The following is an 18,029-nucleotide window of genomic DNA, read 5'->3' as shown; positions in this document are numbered from 1 at the left end:
CTCTGCCTTGTGTGTTTGCACCTTACCTGCATGGATTTGTATAGGTAAATTACCATCTCCTAAAGGTTAATCCCTGGCACATTCATTTTGGAAAGCACACCAGAGACAAGGACACTGACTTTTCTTCCACCAATAGAGCACTCTTCACTACTCAAACATCCCATCAATTAGTCATCTCCCAGAGACCACAGGAGCACTGAGGGGTGGCTCAAGTTCCACTTACCGAGCTGCTTCGCATTAGCGCCACTAAATCACGTGCTTGGGCTGACATATTGCTGTAGAGAGAAGACAGAAGCATTTTAGATGCATGCTCTGAAAGCACATCATCGTCTTGATCTCCCACTCCTCATTTTGGGGAATCTTAGGATCAGCAGAAGTCAGCACAAGGGAAGTGATGCCTCAAAAGGACAAGCAAACACAGAAGGACCAAGAGCAGCAGCAGCTTCACAAGTGAATAATCTGATCTGAAAGGGCTCCAGCTAGGATGGCTGCCATGTGGCAGGCAACTGGGATGAATTCTTCCCATCTCAGAGTTGGCTTAAGTGCATTTTGTTTGGAGAAAACCACTAATGCCCAGATGCACAGAGACATTTAGTTGCACAACTCCCTTTGAAATCTAGTTGGGGAGTTTTGTGCTTACACAGAAGCTGGGCACCTAACCAGCCTTCCTGATCTGGCCTTACATTCCTATGGCTTGCCTTATGGCAGGAAGATATTGCTTACACTGTGGAACTGCCCAGCTGGAGAGTCCCAGTCCAGCTCTGGGCAGGATGCAACATCCATGGAGTGAAGCACAAACCATGCTGAGACACCAGCTGGAAGCTTGAGCTTCTGACATACTAGCATGAGACTCTGCTTGAGCTCATCAGCCTCGCCTCTCTCCAGCACCTACACAAATGCAGTGACATGATTTGCACTCCCACAGCCATACTGATTGCCCTGACTCTTTGCTCAGGGCACCCATAAAGTATTTAGTACCTACACAGGCTTCGCTAGCTATCCTGAAACTCTCTTGCAGTAAATTGAATGACTGTTAAAGGTGTCACAGAAAGTCTTGGAAGCAAATTCCATGAGTATCCATAGAGCAGGCACAGCATATGCAATGCAAACTCTTACACATTTTGGTTCTTAACAGACTAGTAGAGTTTTTCTTCAGGAGGAGGAAGGACTTAATTCCCAGCTGCTCATTCTGTTCTTTTTCTTTGCACTGCAAACACAGATAGCTTTTAATGCCATTAGGGTATCAGTGGGCTTCTATTTGTTAGTTTGAGGCATGTTTCCCAGAAATCAAGGAATAGATGAGAGATGCTCATGATTTTTTTCTCATTACAGACATGGCCTGATGGTGAATCAGGGACCTGCATGGTGAAAGCTGAGCACAAAAAGGTACTGGTGGAATAAGAAGCATAACCAAGACATTGGCTAGGAAATTCTGGGCAGAGGTCAAATGAAGAAAGAGTTTCTCTCTGTCCCTAATGTAGAAAAATATACAAATAAATCCCCCAAATACTGAATTTTAAAAAAAAAAATTGTTAAAACCATCAGATCACAGAAGCAACTAGGTCATCAGTATTAACTCAAACTTTCCATGCGGTTCAAAGATAATCTGCAAGTCCATCAGTTCTCACCCCTTTGCCCTTTCTCAGTTGCGATTGTGCTTACCGTGCTGTGGTGCCTCTCTCTGCAACGTTGAACCCAGCTGTTTCCTTAGAGCTGCCAGTGGAAAAGCCAAAGAGGTTCGGATTGAATTTTTTCAAGATATCTTAAAAAGAGAAAACACAGTGTTTAACCATCCACAGTACAACTGGCAGCGTTGCCTCCCACAGAAGCACAAATCAATTGAGTGGTGAGAATATGGACCTGGATTTTCCCCTCACTCACTGTGACCTTAGAGAAGCTACAGACACACCTGCCTTGGAGACTCTAGTTACTGTCCAGACTTCAGCACTGTAACGATTTCTCTCCATGGCCTTGAGGAGCCAGGGTCTGGCAGCCCAAGAGATGCACAGGTCGCAGGCAACTCACTAGTCTTGAATTTGAGTGCCAGAGTAAGCACGGTTACTTTCCCTCACGTACCAGGAGCAGGTGCTCTGAATATAGCCCTCTACCTCCCACTCCTCCAACTACCCATCAAGATAATAATATTTATTGTAGCAAAGTGAATTTTATTCACATTTCTGGATTTCACCGAAACCCTCAGCAGGGAAGCGTGATATCTGAAAACTGTTATTGTTACTGTGTCTGTCATGCTGTCTGAAACCTCTTTATAGAGTCTCATTTATAATGCTTAAATGGAACGCAGCTTCTATTTTTCTTTAAACACAGCAATGTGCGTGGTACAAGACAAAGCATATCAGATTTTATTACCAACAATGTCAGGTATTGTCAAACTGCTCCACAGTGTGGATCACATACAAATAGATGAACCATTGTGAACCATGTCCCCTCCAATTTACGGTCACACTGACCACTTAATGGTTTCTATGGCAACTACAGGGACTGATTACACAGAACACTAGGAGAAGAAATTTATAGTATTTTTAGATTTTTTTTTTTTCAGGGCAATGTAGCAACTTGAAATCATCAGGAGAAACGAAAACCTTGTCAACAACCCTCTTTAGAGAGACTGATAATTGTTTCATAACCCTGCATTTGCCCACAGCCATTACAGTCAGTCACTGGAAAGCACAAAATTAAATAAGGGAGGAGCAGGTCTGCCATGAACTGTCACCTTTAGCACATTTACTCCTAATCATTTTTGTCAAAAGGACGACGCAATCACATGCAGGTCCTGTGATGTGGAGGGGCTGAATCAACTTTACAGCTAGTCAGGTCAGTCTGGGTTTCCGCTGTGACTCACATGAACTGCTCATATCTACAATAGATGGGCATCCCCCACCATTTGCAAGGAAAGCTTGACCATTTCCAGATGTTTCTGAGCATCCACTTAGACTACTTTCAGAATAATACTCGCCTTTTGCTTTTCTCGATTGATTTTCCAGGATACTCACTGGGTAAAGTAGTCTGGGTCTCCAGGGTCCCATCACCTCCAATACTACAAAGGGAAAGAACAAAATCACCAAGCAGGGTTAATCCTGCAACCATCTGTCTTATTGTCACCGTATGTTTGTGTAGCAGCCCAGGAAGACAAAAAACCAAACCAAAACAAAACAAAAAAACTAACCTCAAACAGGACTAAGAAGATAAACCACAAGAATTCAGGGAAAGTACTGAAAGGAGATTTCACATTAAATCAATCAGGGCATCAGCTAAGGCAGAAGCTGTGCCTTCAGGCTAGGAATAGAGAATACTGGGAGGACTGATTTTTCATATAAACCTGCTGGGCTGCCCATCACAGAAAGGCATATTTCCTCAGCAAAGTTGCTCCACATGACCTTGCTGAAACTACATTTGTGTGCAGTTATGCATGGACGAGAGATTGCATTAAATGCTCATTAACCACCTGTCTGGGATTCTGCAATGTTGATTATGAAAACAGCCTCTGCCTCTACCATTCAAAACTTGTCTGCATGCATAGCCAATACATTCTTATACCACTTCTGTCTGCCCCTCCGAAGACATCTATGCCTGCAGATACATACAAGGGGGGAAGAAAGAATGAAGAACATATACATGCGCACACGCTTATCAATGTGATCAACAAGAACGTATACATGTGCACACACTTCTGCCCCTATGAATCAGGCAGTTTCCTTCTAGCATGGATATTGAGATTCACACCCACTCTGACATGTATTGTCTTTGTCCACTTTGCAATAGCAAAGATGTTTGGGACGTGTTCACTGAATACGCATGCAATGCAGTGCTGTCACCGTGTTCATGCCAATCCACAGTCACTCAGGCTCTCTAGCATCAGACACTACATTAGATAATCACAGCACCAGCAGTATTTTGAATAAACTCCAGAGAGACTAGCAGAAGGCTGAAGAATTCATTCATATTAATAATCTGGTACTGTCAGACACAGAGGTCCATGCTTGTAGCAATCAGGTCTGGTTAAAAAAAAAAAAAAAAAAAAAAAGAAAAAAGCAACAAACCCACCACAAAACCAAACACCCCACCCCACCAAGCATCGCTCCCTTTTTCTTCCAGTCCTGACTCCTCCAATCGTTACCCAGCAATACATCCTACCCCTGCATATATACTTAAGTGTGTAACTACACAACCAGGTGACCCACATTTTTAACTGTCGGAAAGAGAAAAATGAGCATTTTCACCTCCAGGAAAGACCCCTCCAGTCTGTTTGCAGGTCATTTGTTTTGGCTCCTACAGCAGTCTGGAAAAGATGGAAAGAATAATTTATAAAATACTAGAAGAAAAAAATGCTACAAGTTTAGGTAAGACAGACTCCATGATTTGAAAGTGCCAAAGCATTTTGGTAACTCTACATCCAGCCAAGCTTTTGCAATATCCCAGTTTTAGCATAAATGGTCCATGTCCTTATTCACCACTACACACTGGCCTCTGGGCAGCCCTGCAACTCCTATGCTTCAAATTCATGGGCTTCTCTTCATATACAAAAGCAGCTCATCTAGATGGTAGACCATGGAACATCAGAGGAGACACAGTCCAGCCAGAGGGCATCAGACTGTAAGGTTGGGGACATAAGGCTTTAGAACTACTACTCTAATATTGTTTTAGGAAGCAACCCAGTGGGACCCAGATTAACATCAACAGCTTTGTATTTGTTTGGATTTTTCTGATTGGAAAATGCTTCATCCTGGCATTTCCCAAAGAAAACTGATTTTGAGAGGCTTAATAATCCAGGGAGAGAAAAAAACCCAACAAACCACTGATGAAAAATTCCCAGCCTGTTTTAGCTGCAAATAAATCGGTAGAGAAGCTGCTTTTTAATCTGCCAAGAAAACTAATCTTTGGTGTAAAGTCCACTTTTTCTCTGGTGGATCTGGTCTGCTAGTCTAACACATAGACTTGATGAGATGTAGGCAGGATTTTTTTTGCCAATACAGAGAAGCACATTGGCATATCTACTGCTTTCACTGTGCATTGGTACTACGAAGTCAGAAGAGATGCTTTCTAGTCAGTGACATGACTAAATCCCTCAATGTTCCACTAATCGCTGACTGCATCAAGGCTGAGAACAGCCTTACTGCAGTGTGAACTTCAATATATTTTTTTAAATAACTAAATAAAGCCATCAGAACAAAGAAGTCTGTGATGAATTTGAGTACCTCACAGGACTGGGACAGACCTCTTGCAAGGTGAGCACACTGACTTGCATTCAGGACAACAATAATGAAAATGGGTTCTTCTGCAGCTTTATAGTTTCTTTGTGTTTTCACTTAACCTTGTATTCTTTAAAAAGCTATGGTATGAATTCAGCCATAAACACGGAATGCATTCAAGGCTCTTGTGGGAAATACCAGAAGGAAAATCAATGCTTTGGTGGACCAACGCAGGTCTTTGCTGCTGCAGTCCCTCTGTGCCAGGGATGGTTAGGCAGCACAAAGCATGCACTGCTGCTGACTGTACCGTACTTTGTGGGTGTGCTTGTGAGGGTGTGTGCATATGCATGCAAGAGAAACACATCTGTCATTTTTTTGCCCCCACCAGCAATAAACCCCTTAATAAAACCCCCAGTCATATCTTGCTGTGGCAATGGCAACTAATAGGAACTGCATGAATAATGGGGTAAGAAAATGGTCTTGCTCAGCTCTTGAGACAGCAACCTCAAGGATCACAGTCTGGCCCTTATGACTAGGGCTCTCAGACATTTTATGTATGAAAAGAATTAATTTTTTTTTTCTAAAAAAACCCAAAATATGTGTGCTAAGCGCACATGTCTAGCACTACATGTGGCGGAGGAAATCAAGCAATTAATTTTCAGAGTCATGGCAATGGATAGGAGGGAGACTTGCAGGGTCATTACTGAGGTCTTCTAAGAAAAGCTCAAAGCTCAGTGGGGGGAAAAAGCCAGGATTACATCAGGTCAAGCAAAATCAGTTTCAGAGCTAATGAGGAGGTGAAGACATGCACACCTGCCTATAGATAAGCCTGATCATTTAAGGGCTTCAGTCCTCTCAATTCCCTCTGAACTCTATGAGAGCTGAAGCTGCTAGAATGAGCAATGGTTTCACTCAGGAGTCAAAATTCATGGGAACTGTTGACACGGATGTTTGCTTTCATCCCATGCCAGAACAATTCTGTAGTGCTGCGTAATTCTGGAACTTTTAATCAGAAAACCTCAGTGCAGATCTGCAGTATTCCCTGCTATTCTTTTCTGGGGCCTTTTTTTAAAATCAGTGTCTGCTCTTTTAATTTTGCATTTCTTGGTGTGCGAAATACATGAGAATTTTAACTGGAAGATGCCTAAACCAGAAAGCAACATCTGAAAGCAAAATTCTGAAATACAGAAATATCAGAATTATCTCAAGTGAGAAGAACTTTGTTCTGCAATCAATTATTTCCATAGGAATTTTCATCAAGATTTCTTATTGCCTGAAAAATGCCAAATGCTTGCTCTCGTTTTTATGCCAGAAAAGACTATTCTTATAAGGCAGACATTTCCCTTTTCAAAAACACCTGAATAAACTGTGTGCAATAAAGAATGTGATCCCATTTCTTTTCTGGCCTGAATTATTCATTACTGGATTACACAATTGCCAGTGTCACTCATAGCCCTTCAGGCTATTTCTTTGCAAAGGGACACAGGTTTTGCTTTGCCGAGCCAAGGCAATTTGCTTTCTATCTGATGATGCCTGACATGACCACATCTAAGTAGAAATCAACAATTGCTCTTCTCACTCTAAACGCGGGAACACAGCAATACTCACAGTCAGGGAATCTCCCAATGCTCCTATGACTTTGATGTCAGCAGGTTGTAGATCATGTACTAAAAAAATGTAGGAGAAAAAAGCAGGTTTATTGATAACTGACACAAAATACTGTTTAACAGAATAAATCCAAGTCTTTTGTTCCAGCCTGATGGTATTTTTACAGACTTTTAGGCAGAATGAGCCTCAAGTTCTGTGTCAGCTAGGCAAAAGGCACAACTTCTTGCCTTTGCTCGCAAGAGTGTACTCATCTAACAAGGAAATAAATAGACCTTAAAACAGCTTAGGAAAAAAAATGAAAACGTATTAGATATGTTTAGGATGCATACATTCAATCTCTTTTAATTGGTTTTCAGGTTTGGGTCATAGATAATACTTCTCATTAGCAATCTCCTGGTAAAGCCTTCCAACTACAGACAGCGCTCCTACTGCACTGCTTATCAGAGCAGGCTCACCAGGTAGGTCAAACTTGCAAAGCCACTAACCTACCCAGGCAATTTTAATCTGCCATGTTGCTGTATATGATGTAAATATATGATAAATGTGATCACACTTTTCCACAGAGAGCACATCTGCTGTGTTGTAGAACTTGTGTATGGCAAGACAGAATTTATTCCTTTGCTGCTAAATATTATCAGCTTGTTGTTTCCTTTCTATCTAGGATTTGCAATTTTAAGATCTTATTCATTTTAAAAACAAAAGGTGAAATCTTTCCTATTTGTGATTTTAGCTTACAAGTTCTTTCTTACCTGATGTTGGGACATGACTGGATGGCATCTGTTCAGAACATGACAGGTCACTGCCCCAGTTCTGAAATGGCAAGTTACAAAATTGGGTCACCTTATGGTTAGAAGATAATATGGAATTCGTATATGGTTTAATTGTAAAGCAAAAGGCAAAACCAAGTTAAGACATAGATCCTAGGTTGGTGCCTATATAGTTCAAAAGTCCTTTCCTCTTCTTTGTGGAATGCTGTCCAAGTATTAGTTAGCTTTGGTGACATTTTCTAGCTAAAACATAACATTTTTCCAAAGGCAAAACATTTCTTCTAGAAATATTGCTTATGACAAAGTTCCATAAGGAGGATAATCTTTTCCCCTCCTCTCCAGCCTGGAGATTTTGTCCATGACCTAGAAGGTGGGGTCTTCAGGTTTGAAGTCCTGCTCTGTCTCAAGAGACATCAGATGTAAAAACAAACAAAACAAAAATCAACAATAAAACCCTCTGCAAAGTTCTAAGGTTATATTAATGTATTGTATTATTATTATTTCCCATGTACTTCACTGGAAACCTATTCTTTTCCTAGAAACTTCCAAAAAAAGTCTTGCTTTCACTGAATATAAAATTCAAAAAATTTTTGAAGCTTCAAAAGTTTCAGTAGCAAGAGCTGTCAACCTCTAAATAACTAGACTGCCATACATTTGTAGATTATATCATAGCTATTACACTTATTCCACCAGCTGAGGAAAATGAGTCAACCACACATTGCAGAACATCCTGGTTCACCCGCAGAAGCAGCTGATAACTGTGCCACCCATGCTCTTTGGTACTGAGCAACATTAGCCAAGAAGGTAGTGAGGGAAAAATTGTAATTGTTGTAACAGGCAGTCCCTGTAAGAGGAAAGGCGTCTGCTTATGCTGACCTAAGAGCCGGCCCTGCTTGGAGAGGGACGTTGGACTATGGATCTCCTGAGGTCCCTTCCAACCCGAATTGTTCTACAATTGCACAATTCTACCATTCAGAGAGAAACTACACAGACCAGTGGTCTTCAGAAAACCATTCATGCTAAAAAACATCATGACAAATTCATCTGTTCTTGTAAAAAATGGTGTAATAGGCTCTACTATCAGCCAGTCAGTTAAAGGCTGGTTGCAGAGGCCACAGAGTGCAGCTGGTCTTATTTTCAGATCAGAGAGGAAACTTTTCCTTTACTCTCTCTACTGTTTCTTTCCTTTACCCTATCATTTCAAAAGGTCTTGCTGTTGAGATTCAGTGGAAGCGCAAGAATTACCCATGAAAAGCATGACTCCAGCTCTACAGATAGAAATCCCATTTCAATATTGCAAACTATGGCTTGCTGAAACAATATCAGCTGTTGCTCTTTGTAAACCCTTAAGGCACACAGTGATTTTCATAATTTGACTAGGCATGAGGACCCTTCAGTATGCCAAACTAGCCCAGCCTATTTTGACTGCCATCTCCAGCCACACTTGTATCACCGAAACACAGCATCCCTTGCAGGGAGTCTGCATGCCTGCAGACATTTGTCAAGAGCAAGTTACTGCCCCGTTTCTTCAAGTCCTACACCAAGTTTGTTTCTACAGTTTGTTTAATCTACCTTGTGGTAGCTGGACTGTCATGGTGGAAAGTGAATCCCCTTGAAAATGGCTTCCTATTGCTTCCTTCGTTTCTGGCCAGATATCCAATATGTAAAGGTGACTGCCCTCTACAGGTTAGACTTACTGGAGTTCATGGAAGTACAGTAGTTCAAGAAGAGAATATGTAAACCTTCCTGAGGTCATGTGGGGGCTCAGGATTCTAAGTTATCTTTTCCCTGTTGTGAGGAACTTGCTATCTGAATTAATGATGCACCCCAGGTGACTTACTGTTGAGCATAGTTTTGATACAATTACACCAATTAATACTATTCATTTTGTTTGGCTTTTAGGAAGAGTGTAACATTTGTTTATACAGGAAAAATTGCAATGCAAGATAGACTTCCCTTTCTGAAAACTGGTAATAGTTTATCTCAACTATAAATTCAGGATGATGTGTGATCAGTCACCAGATACAGCTCTGCATAGTTTGCTTAAAATGCAACAGAAGATGCAACAACTACCTCTATTGGCTCATTAGTGGGCTCCACGGGTGGATATGTGTGGTTGTTATTCTTGTACGTTCCCAGGAATGGTTTGTTCTGGAGAAAGAGGAATACAAAAGTAACAGAAATTAGGCAATAAACACATGGCACAGACCATAGCAAGTGATATCAAGGCATCATATCACCAAGAACGTAACTGACTAATCTGCAAAATGGGAATCTGGCATATTTTGAAACTATGCTCCTTCCTTAAAATTCAGAAGCAAGATTTGTGTTTAGCACCCTATGGCAAAAATGACATATGCCAGATCCCAATTGCAGTTTAACATTTTCCGCTCCTAACCTTCCACAGATTACTTAGACTCGATGTTTAGTCCTTTCAAAAGACATGATGTATTGTCTAGAGCAACCTGGGCAGATCTTCCTGTGTCAGCAGAGGAGGACATGAGAGATTGGTTATTGAAAGGATCACTCAAAAGAGAGGCTGTATAAATTGCATGGTTATTTTTGTCCCCTACTAATGCAACATGCATTCAGGAAGACACACGTTGTATAAGCTAAAAAATTTCACCGGGCTGCCCACTTATCTCAATTAAGAGCAATTCCAGTATCTGCATGAGAAGGTTTTATAATGCACTAAAATCAGAAATCATATCTGATTGATTAGAATACCCACTGTTCTTTTATTTGCAGCTTTTTATCCTGCTTTAAGTTGCCTCAATACAAATAATTTTCCTTGGCTTTTTGGGCCCTTACAATCTGTCATACCTCATATTTTCATGGACATAACTACCTGAAGTAGGATTTTAAAAATATAGTGAGAAACTGTGGGAACAATAGACGGAATGTGTGGGTGTCAGAATCTGAAACAATTTACTACTCCTTTTAGTAACAGAGAAGGTGAAATCCCTGGGAAAAAGTATTTATTCCTTTGTAGCACTGTTTCATAGTCTTTACCTCAGAGCTTTCTGAGCAGGAAAAGGTACTGGCACTTCTGTCAATGGCTTTTTCAAAGCACTGTGGGCTTACCATTTCTGAAAACAATGGCCATATATTCTTTACAAGGGATATAAAAGTTTTCTATCCCTATTTCTGAAAAGCAGCAACTTTGAATAGGAGTAGACAAAGGGAAAGAAGTATAAAATCCATGTTATTTGACACCAAAGAAGTTGCTAAGTTAATTTAAGCTGCCTGGAAAGACTATTGGGTAAAAGGAAGTAGGATCAATTTAAGTGAATCTGAGGACTTTTGAAACACGCTGATTAATGATAACCCAGCAGATCTTCCATTTCTGACAGGATGGACACGATATGGACAAAATCCTCCTGTATGACATGAATGTCTCCAGACCTGAGAGAACATCTCAGCTCCCTGATCCATTCAGTTCTTTGGCCTCCTCATTGAAACTACTGAAGAAAGGGAGCCAATTATTGCTGACTGAAGCAGTCATTTCCACGTGCTGATACCTAGCAACTGTACTGCAAGTTCAGCAGCTTGTTTTATAACTGTAGAAGCAGCTTCCAAAGAGTCTGAAGTATCCCTGTTACGGATCAAGCCAGGAAAACCAACCTGCCACTAATTCAAGAGAGAACAGATACTGGGTTTTTCAGAGCCACTGTGGTGCCGAAACCCCATTGACCAGGTTGGATGGGGCTCTGGGCAACCTGACCTAGCTAAAGGTGTCCCTCCTCAGTGCAGGGATTTGGACTAGTGGACCTCTAAAGGTACCTTCCAACCCAAAACATTTTATGATTCTGATGGGAAAGTTAATGCAGCGTATTCTGTTGTTTGCTGCTTGAGCTGCCTCTATACTTCACAGACATAAGAAAACGTAACTTCTGCTACAACTGAAAACACACAAATCAGCATGTTGTCAATCAGTATTCATGGCACAGTAAAAGGCTAAGAGATACCAGAGCAGGTATATGAGAGCACCTGCTCGCTCAGAGGTAAGCAGAGAACAAAAGTTTTCAGTAAACTTGTTCCAGCCACACTCAATCCCTGTGCTCTCCAGCAAGCACAAGCGTGTACAGCCTCCTGATACCCAGCTTCCATAACGTGCATGTATTTACCTGAGTTGGACAGTCAAGGACTATGTCATCCATGAAATTGAATGTGTCAGCTTTCTGGCCTACAGGCTGTAACTAGAAAGGAAGACAAAAAAACCCCATTTTGTAACCATGTCGTCTCATCTTCCATTTGTATAACAATTTTAATCCAAAAGAATCTAAATATACCTTTCAAATTTATATAAAGCTGCATGTAGTTAACTGACCTTGATTTACCCAAGGCTGAAAATGCATCTACTTCTCAGAAAAAGAACATGGCAATCACGTAACAAAATAGCAACTCTAGAAAGAAGCTTAAAATGGGAAGTGGAAAGCTACACTGGATCAGTTTAAACTCCTGGAGGATTTTGGCAGGCACATGAAGTACCTTGGAATTTTGCCAGAAGGCAAGGTCGTAAACTCTCTTCACTTGCATAAAAGACAAGACACTGAGTCCCTCAACTTTTATAGCTAAGCTGCATGATGGCATCTCCAACAAAAGGCTGTTTATGCATAGAAGATTAAACCAAATATTAATTAGAGGTACTTCCAAAGGTAGTAAAACTAAACTGAATTAAAGTTATTCCTAATGAGACATTCACAACACATGGATTTAAAACAAACTTCTAAGTAATCCATTTTAAATTGACATACGCAGTTACAATTCTTTATTTGGTGGTTTCCCACATCAGCTCATAGAAATATCATCCTTATTGAACACTGTCCTGCCTTTAGTGACAAGGGGTGAAGTAGACTTGAAGTTGCTCAGCTAAAATCACGAATGACTGTGATCATGTACTTGCAGCATCCCTCTCCTCTCCACTCACTTTAAGAAGTGAGAGGTTCTAAGCTGAGAGCAGTGCCAGAAATTTGAGGGTATCTGACCAGCAAAGAAGAAACAAACATAAGGTCCAGCGTTATCCAGGCCTTCAGTGCGACGTTTATTACGGAGATTATTTTAATGGTAGTCAGGTCTAGGTAGAGACCACGTTATATGCAGAGCCTGTAACCTTACCAGAGCGTTCCAGAGAGCCTTGGCAAGCTGAGAATGGCCTTTCTGGCTTGGATGGAAGCAGTCAGGTGAAAAGTAGGAGACATCTGGATGTCCATCCTACAAACAAAAGCAAAAAGGATATCTGAGTGCAGAAGAATCCACACAGCTCCAATTTGGGGGTGCTGAGGCCAAATCAGGGCCAGTAATGGGAGGTTCCTGCTACTTTGTTCTTGCTGCTCCAGTGTGGAAAGCCTCATGATTACCTGGTGATACAAACTGTACTTCAGCAGGTCCATGAGCTACCAGAAATGCTTAACTAGAGATGCTTATGTGCATCCAAGGGCAGATCCACCCAGAAGTAGCAAAACTACTATTTTCAATTATGTGTCTAGTTCAGGTTCTGCGAAGAAGATGGGTTCCTTTCCCCAGCACATCATCAGAACTGGCACCAAAGGCACCACTAGGCTCTGCTGTACATGGTAACAAGCATGTTATGGATGCTTTACCAGAAGGAAGAGAGCCCATCTGCTTTTTCACAGCTGTGTCAGTTCTGCAAGTTTGAAAGGAGCAAGAAGCAAGTGTGTGTTCGAGCAAAGGAAGCCAGACTGACTGAGTACACCAGTACAGTCTCCTTTCTGAGAAAAGCTGTACTTTAATACAGATACTGGACCATGTGAAGGAAACAGAGTTTTGAAATTTAAATATTTTGGCTTTCATGTGAGTATTATGATAAGAAATAGTTTAGGTCACAATGACTGAAACAACATCTTTTTTTGTCAGAGCAGTCCTTCCTCAAAACTTGAGCAGGTTTTGATTCAGTGTATTTGGGCTAGCTTATTAGAGGACTACTATCAAAATTTGCATCTATATCTGATCGTTTGGCAAGTTTAGAGGCAGAGTTTTTAGTTCAGGAACATCTGAATGTTGTGTGACATAAGAACAAAAAAAACAGTATCCTGAGCTTTCTTAAAATCTGAACTAATACTTGTGAGAGTATAAAGGAGTTCAGAAATATTTTGCTGCTTCTGTTTTTATTTCTGTGTTCCCTACCTGAGTAGCAAAACCCCTAGCAATAACTTTTCACAGGAACCAGCTTCAAAACAACCCCCCAACAACAACAACAACAAAACCCCAAATAAACCTCAAAAAAAAAAAAAAAAAAAAAAAATCAAAGCCTGTTTTTCCTGGGAAGCTTTCAGCCAATTTTCCAAAGTTCTCTGTAGCAGCATCTGAACTTTTCAAACTTGTAACTAGCTATTGTCAGCATTTTCAGGAATACTCTGGTTCAATTATACCAGAGCAATCCCTGCTCAGTGTTTTGCCCCATCTGCAATTAGTTTGAGGTGAGATGAGGAAGTGTAGATGCACGTGAAAATTAGCAAATGGTGTTTCAGTTTCAGGAAAGGTTTGGGTCCTTTGCTAGATTTATAGTTTACTGAGACTTACCATTCAAAGTAGTGAAATATAATTGCCAATAAAAGGAAGAAGGGCTCACTACATAAAACTACTTCCACCAAATCATATGTAAACTTCTCTTTCTGTCAGACACAGAAGAATGAGTTATGGGACATGAAGAGGAGGTGATACTGTAGTCTCCAGCGAGCAATGCAGCTATGTTGCTTTAAGTATTGTAACTTAGTATCTCTGCCTTTTATTAATCATGTTATATTTTCTGACAGAAAAATATTTATGTACCCTTGAGAACACACACAAACAAACCTCTTAATTTGGGTTTTGATTAAGTTTCCAAAACAGTAATTCATATTGACAGCACAATATATGAGACAATGAACTGCTAACTGTATGAAGAAATCTGGTGTACCATACCAAAAAGCAACAAGTTCTAGTAAGAAAAGCACAGAATAAGCTGGAACTATTTTGCATATAGTCTCTAAAGTTTAGACACCTGCACTTACTCCTTTGCATGTAGCAGTGTCTTTACACCATACCTGACCAAGAGGAATCTTGAGATTTTGGAGGAAAGGCTGGATGATCACTGTGAAATTTTCATGAGTATCATATCTGCCAGACTCCACTAGTCTCTGAACACCAAGCTGCAAGAAACAAAAAAAATGATCACCAATAATCCATCAACATCTCTGCATCGTGTTTCAGTGTTTTTTTGGGGGTTTTTTTTTGTGTGGTTTTTTTTTTTTTTCTTTTTTCTCAAGAGCCCAAGAATCAGAAGGAAGCTTTTACTTCTTAACTGAAATAGTCACAGATGTTGGCAAAAGGTAAGCCTTGCAAAGTGGCTGAGAAGGCTGGAAGACGATACTACAGCTATCTGTGGGGGACAGGATTTCAGTGACTAAACTCCCACCTATCCATCTGTACTAGAAAACAAAATTTTTCTGAAGAGCTTTGCTCCTTGTTTTGGTCATATGGTGTTTTGGATAGCGTCAAATTACCTCCTGCTTAGTTCATAGGGCCCATTTGGGTAAAATACTGCTATGATATGTTGCTTGGTAATCGAGCTCACATCAACTGGAAATAAAATAACGGCACCACTCTTGATAAACATACCTGGTAAGCTCTGGTGGCTTCCCTCACCATTATAACATTTGGTGAGTTTTCTTCTCCCTTGAGAACACAACTACACAGGTAACTGTGGGAGAGGTTAGAGGAGAAAAGAGGAACAGAAAGAGTTAGAGATCCAAGAATGCAGAAGTCACCCTTTGCCACCCAATGCCCTCGTGACATGGGAGGAACAAGGAAACCTGTACAGTCGTGTTCCTCTGAAAATGTCTTATTGTCCTTGCTGTCATTCATCATTTCAACCCTTAGTCTTATTTTCTGCTTTACATGAATGATACTGCCCTAAATCAGTTTGGTTTCATCCCCAGGTTTATCAAAGTGATATAAGCTGCACTGTGATAGTTTGTCCCATTCATTACACCCTGGCATCCAAAGGCCCTGCAGCCTACACAGAGGTGCATGTCAGTCCCTCTGGAACTAGCAAACAGATCTTGGAAATGTACTGGCTGCATTACCTCTGAGCTGATACCTTTCCAATCAACAACTCCTTTTGCATTCCCAAGACACAGAATTTGTCCCTGTCTGAAGGGTCAGCAAAGAATGCAAATTACTCATTGCAATAAAGCCTCTGAAACAGGAGAAACCTGCGTACTCTGCAAATACTTCACATTCCCTCAAAAGGCCTGAAAATCCAAATGTTTGTGGACTTCAACCCCACCTTGAGGAACCCTGTAGCAATAACTTTAACCCAAGCTCATTGAGGTGTACATTGTGTATCACGGGAAACCTTATAGTTCAAGACAGGGACAAAACACACAGGTCCTCTGACAACACTTAAGTCAAAGCGAAGATAAGGCAACGCCACCAGGCAGGGTGATGTCAGTGCTGCATGGGATGTATGTAGGATTGTAGTGCTACCTTTGAGCATCAGTTCAAATGATGAGAGAAACATGGAATAAGAACACGCTTTCTCATCATGGACAGTAAGCTCAGGTACAAAAAGAAGTCAAACAAGCCTTACTCTGCCATGTAAGTGGGGCACTGAACTTGAGTATCCACAAACAACTGTCTCAAAGGAAGGATGTCCATCACTTCAACCAGACTCACTAGAGCTTTTGGAACCTGAAAAGTAAGTCAGACTTCAGCTTATATGGATCTGGTTATGCAGCCCATAGTGCATTTATTTTACCCCAAAGTCCAGCCGTTTGACGCCCCTTCCCTTTCTCCATTGTTGGGGGAAGGGGGGAAGCAACACCACCACCACCACTGCCAAAATCCCCCAGCTCAGCTTTTGGCTCTTTTCCCACACCATGGTCCAGTGTTACTGTCTGTCATTTCAGACTGCATCTCACTACTCTCAAATAGAAAAGACAAAAGAAAATGGTTTTGTAAAAGTCAATGGAATATGTTTGGTACCAGAATGGAGAAAAAACCAAAACGAAACAAAACAAAACCAAAATCAAACAAACAGAAGAGCCAGTCAGTCACGTATGAGTTAGAACATGAGGACAATTTCACAGCACTTGCCTGCTTGTGCAGAATATCAAGAGTTTCTTGAATTCTTCTGACAAAATTTGCAGCTGAGTAGTGATTCTGAGAGAAAAAGAAAAGAAGAGATTACTGCTAAATGGAGACACAAGGCATTTTAGTTGGGAGGCTGGAGAGTCGTATTAATTTGCTTCCTTTTCTGCCATACAACACTGTAGTCAGTAGAAAGTTCTTGCTTCTTTCTAGACACCAGGGATTTTAAGCATATCAATTAATCTAAAATGTAGAAAGATTTGGTGAAGTTTTGGATTTAAAATAAACCTTGTTGAGTAGCAGTATATTTAACCCAAATCCACTGGATCCTTCATGTAAAGATGCAGGAAGGAACCCAGCCTGAATGCAGGCTGAACAGCATAAGCCAAGCAGCCATAGGCGTGCTCACAGCCAGCTGATAAGCTCTTGTAAAATTAGGTGAAATCATTGCTAGTCAAGGTCATAGCTATAAATAAAGCTATAAAACTTGGCAGCAGCAGCAAAGATGCCTAGCGAGGCTCCTGCAGAAGCAGCAAATTTCTCAAGCACAAGGGTTGCAGAAGAATTAAAAATGCTCACAAGAAGTTAGCATATTAAAGGCAAGAGAGTAAGAGCTGGCAGAGAAAGGTGGCCTCTCCCTTTGCCACCTGCCCACTCAACTCCCATGATCTCCTTATGGCAGCCCTAAAGGCTTCTCCACAATCCAAGGAAGCATAAAATTCAAGTGATATTGAGCACTGCAGCAACTTCCCGCATACGTACCTCACCTGTTCCTAGCACCTCCCTACACTGTGAGCTAAGGGGTGATGACAACTGTAGGATGGGCCTAGTGGTAGTTCAAAGCAGTATAATTCTTTCTTTGACATCTAAAGAGGCCATGCTAGCAGTAGAGCAGTTACCACATCAGAGGAGCGAAGTTTTTCTTCCCCTCCACTTTCTGCTCATGGTCAAAGGACGGTAGCAAAGACAGTGAGTGGTTCTTACCCTGGAGCAAGCCAGAGAGAACACAGCCATCCTACTTTGTTGCTGGTAACTGTTTTTGTATCAGGTTGCTATCTGCAGCAACCACCATCAAAACATACAGCAGCACATATAACTCACGCTATCTCTGTGAAGGCTCTACGGATCCATGGATTTCCCTTGACGTGTTTCTACACTGACATCACAGTCCCACTACTGTTTCAGTTAACCAGTTCTACTACTCACAGGGTCTTTGCAATAGTTGCACAGATCGTTGCCTCCAATATGCACCGTTATGAGCTTCCAGTCAGCACTGAAGTCAATTCTCTGTGCAATAAAAAAAAGAAAATAACGAGCCTGAATTTCTTTGACTTCGTGACATGCATGTGGTATC

General features: G+C 41.1%; 1 protein-coding gene across 1 annotated transcript in view; it reads right to left on the bottom strand.

Annotated features, from left to right (window-relative positions):
• PLB1 (phospholipase B1) overlaps positions 1–18,029 on the bottom strand; it is an 84,544-nt gene that overhangs the window by 12,229 nt on the left and 54,286 nt on the right. Inside the window, exons 37-50 of the mRNA XM_009649310.2 lie at positions 17,882–17,962; positions 16,682–16,747; positions 16,176–16,276; positions 15,203–15,284; positions 14,629–14,733; positions 12,701–12,796; positions 11,710–11,781; positions 9,656–9,733; positions 7,565–7,625; positions 6,816–6,874; positions 4,239–4,297; positions 3,012–3,055; positions 1,663–1,762; positions 224–275 (exon numbers count right to left, since the gene is read on the bottom strand). Of these exons, the coding sequence (XP_009647605.2) occupies positions 224–275; positions 1,663–1,762; positions 3,012–3,055; positions 4,239–4,297; positions 6,816–6,874; positions 7,565–7,625; positions 9,656–9,733; positions 11,710–11,781; positions 12,701–12,796; positions 14,629–14,733; positions 15,203–15,284; positions 16,176–16,276; positions 16,682–16,747; positions 17,882–17,962 (1,056 nt within the window). The remainder of the gene's footprint in view (positions 1–223; positions 276–1,662; positions 1,763–3,011; positions 3,056–4,238; positions 4,298–6,815; positions 6,875–7,564; positions 7,626–9,655; positions 9,734–11,709; positions 11,782–12,700; positions 12,797–14,628; positions 14,734–15,202; positions 15,285–16,175; positions 16,277–16,681; positions 16,748–17,881; positions 17,963–18,029) is intronic.

The sequence above is a fragment of the Egretta garzetta genome, unplaced genomic scaffold (assembly GCF_000687185.1).
Source record: "Egretta garzetta isolate BGI_Z169 unplaced genomic scaffold, ASM68718v1 scaffold561, whole genome shotgun sequence".
Taxonomy (NCBI): Eukaryota; Metazoa; Chordata; class Aves; order Pelecaniformes; family Ardeidae; genus Egretta; species Egretta garzetta.
This window is presented reverse-complemented; position numbering and strand designations above follow the sequence as displayed.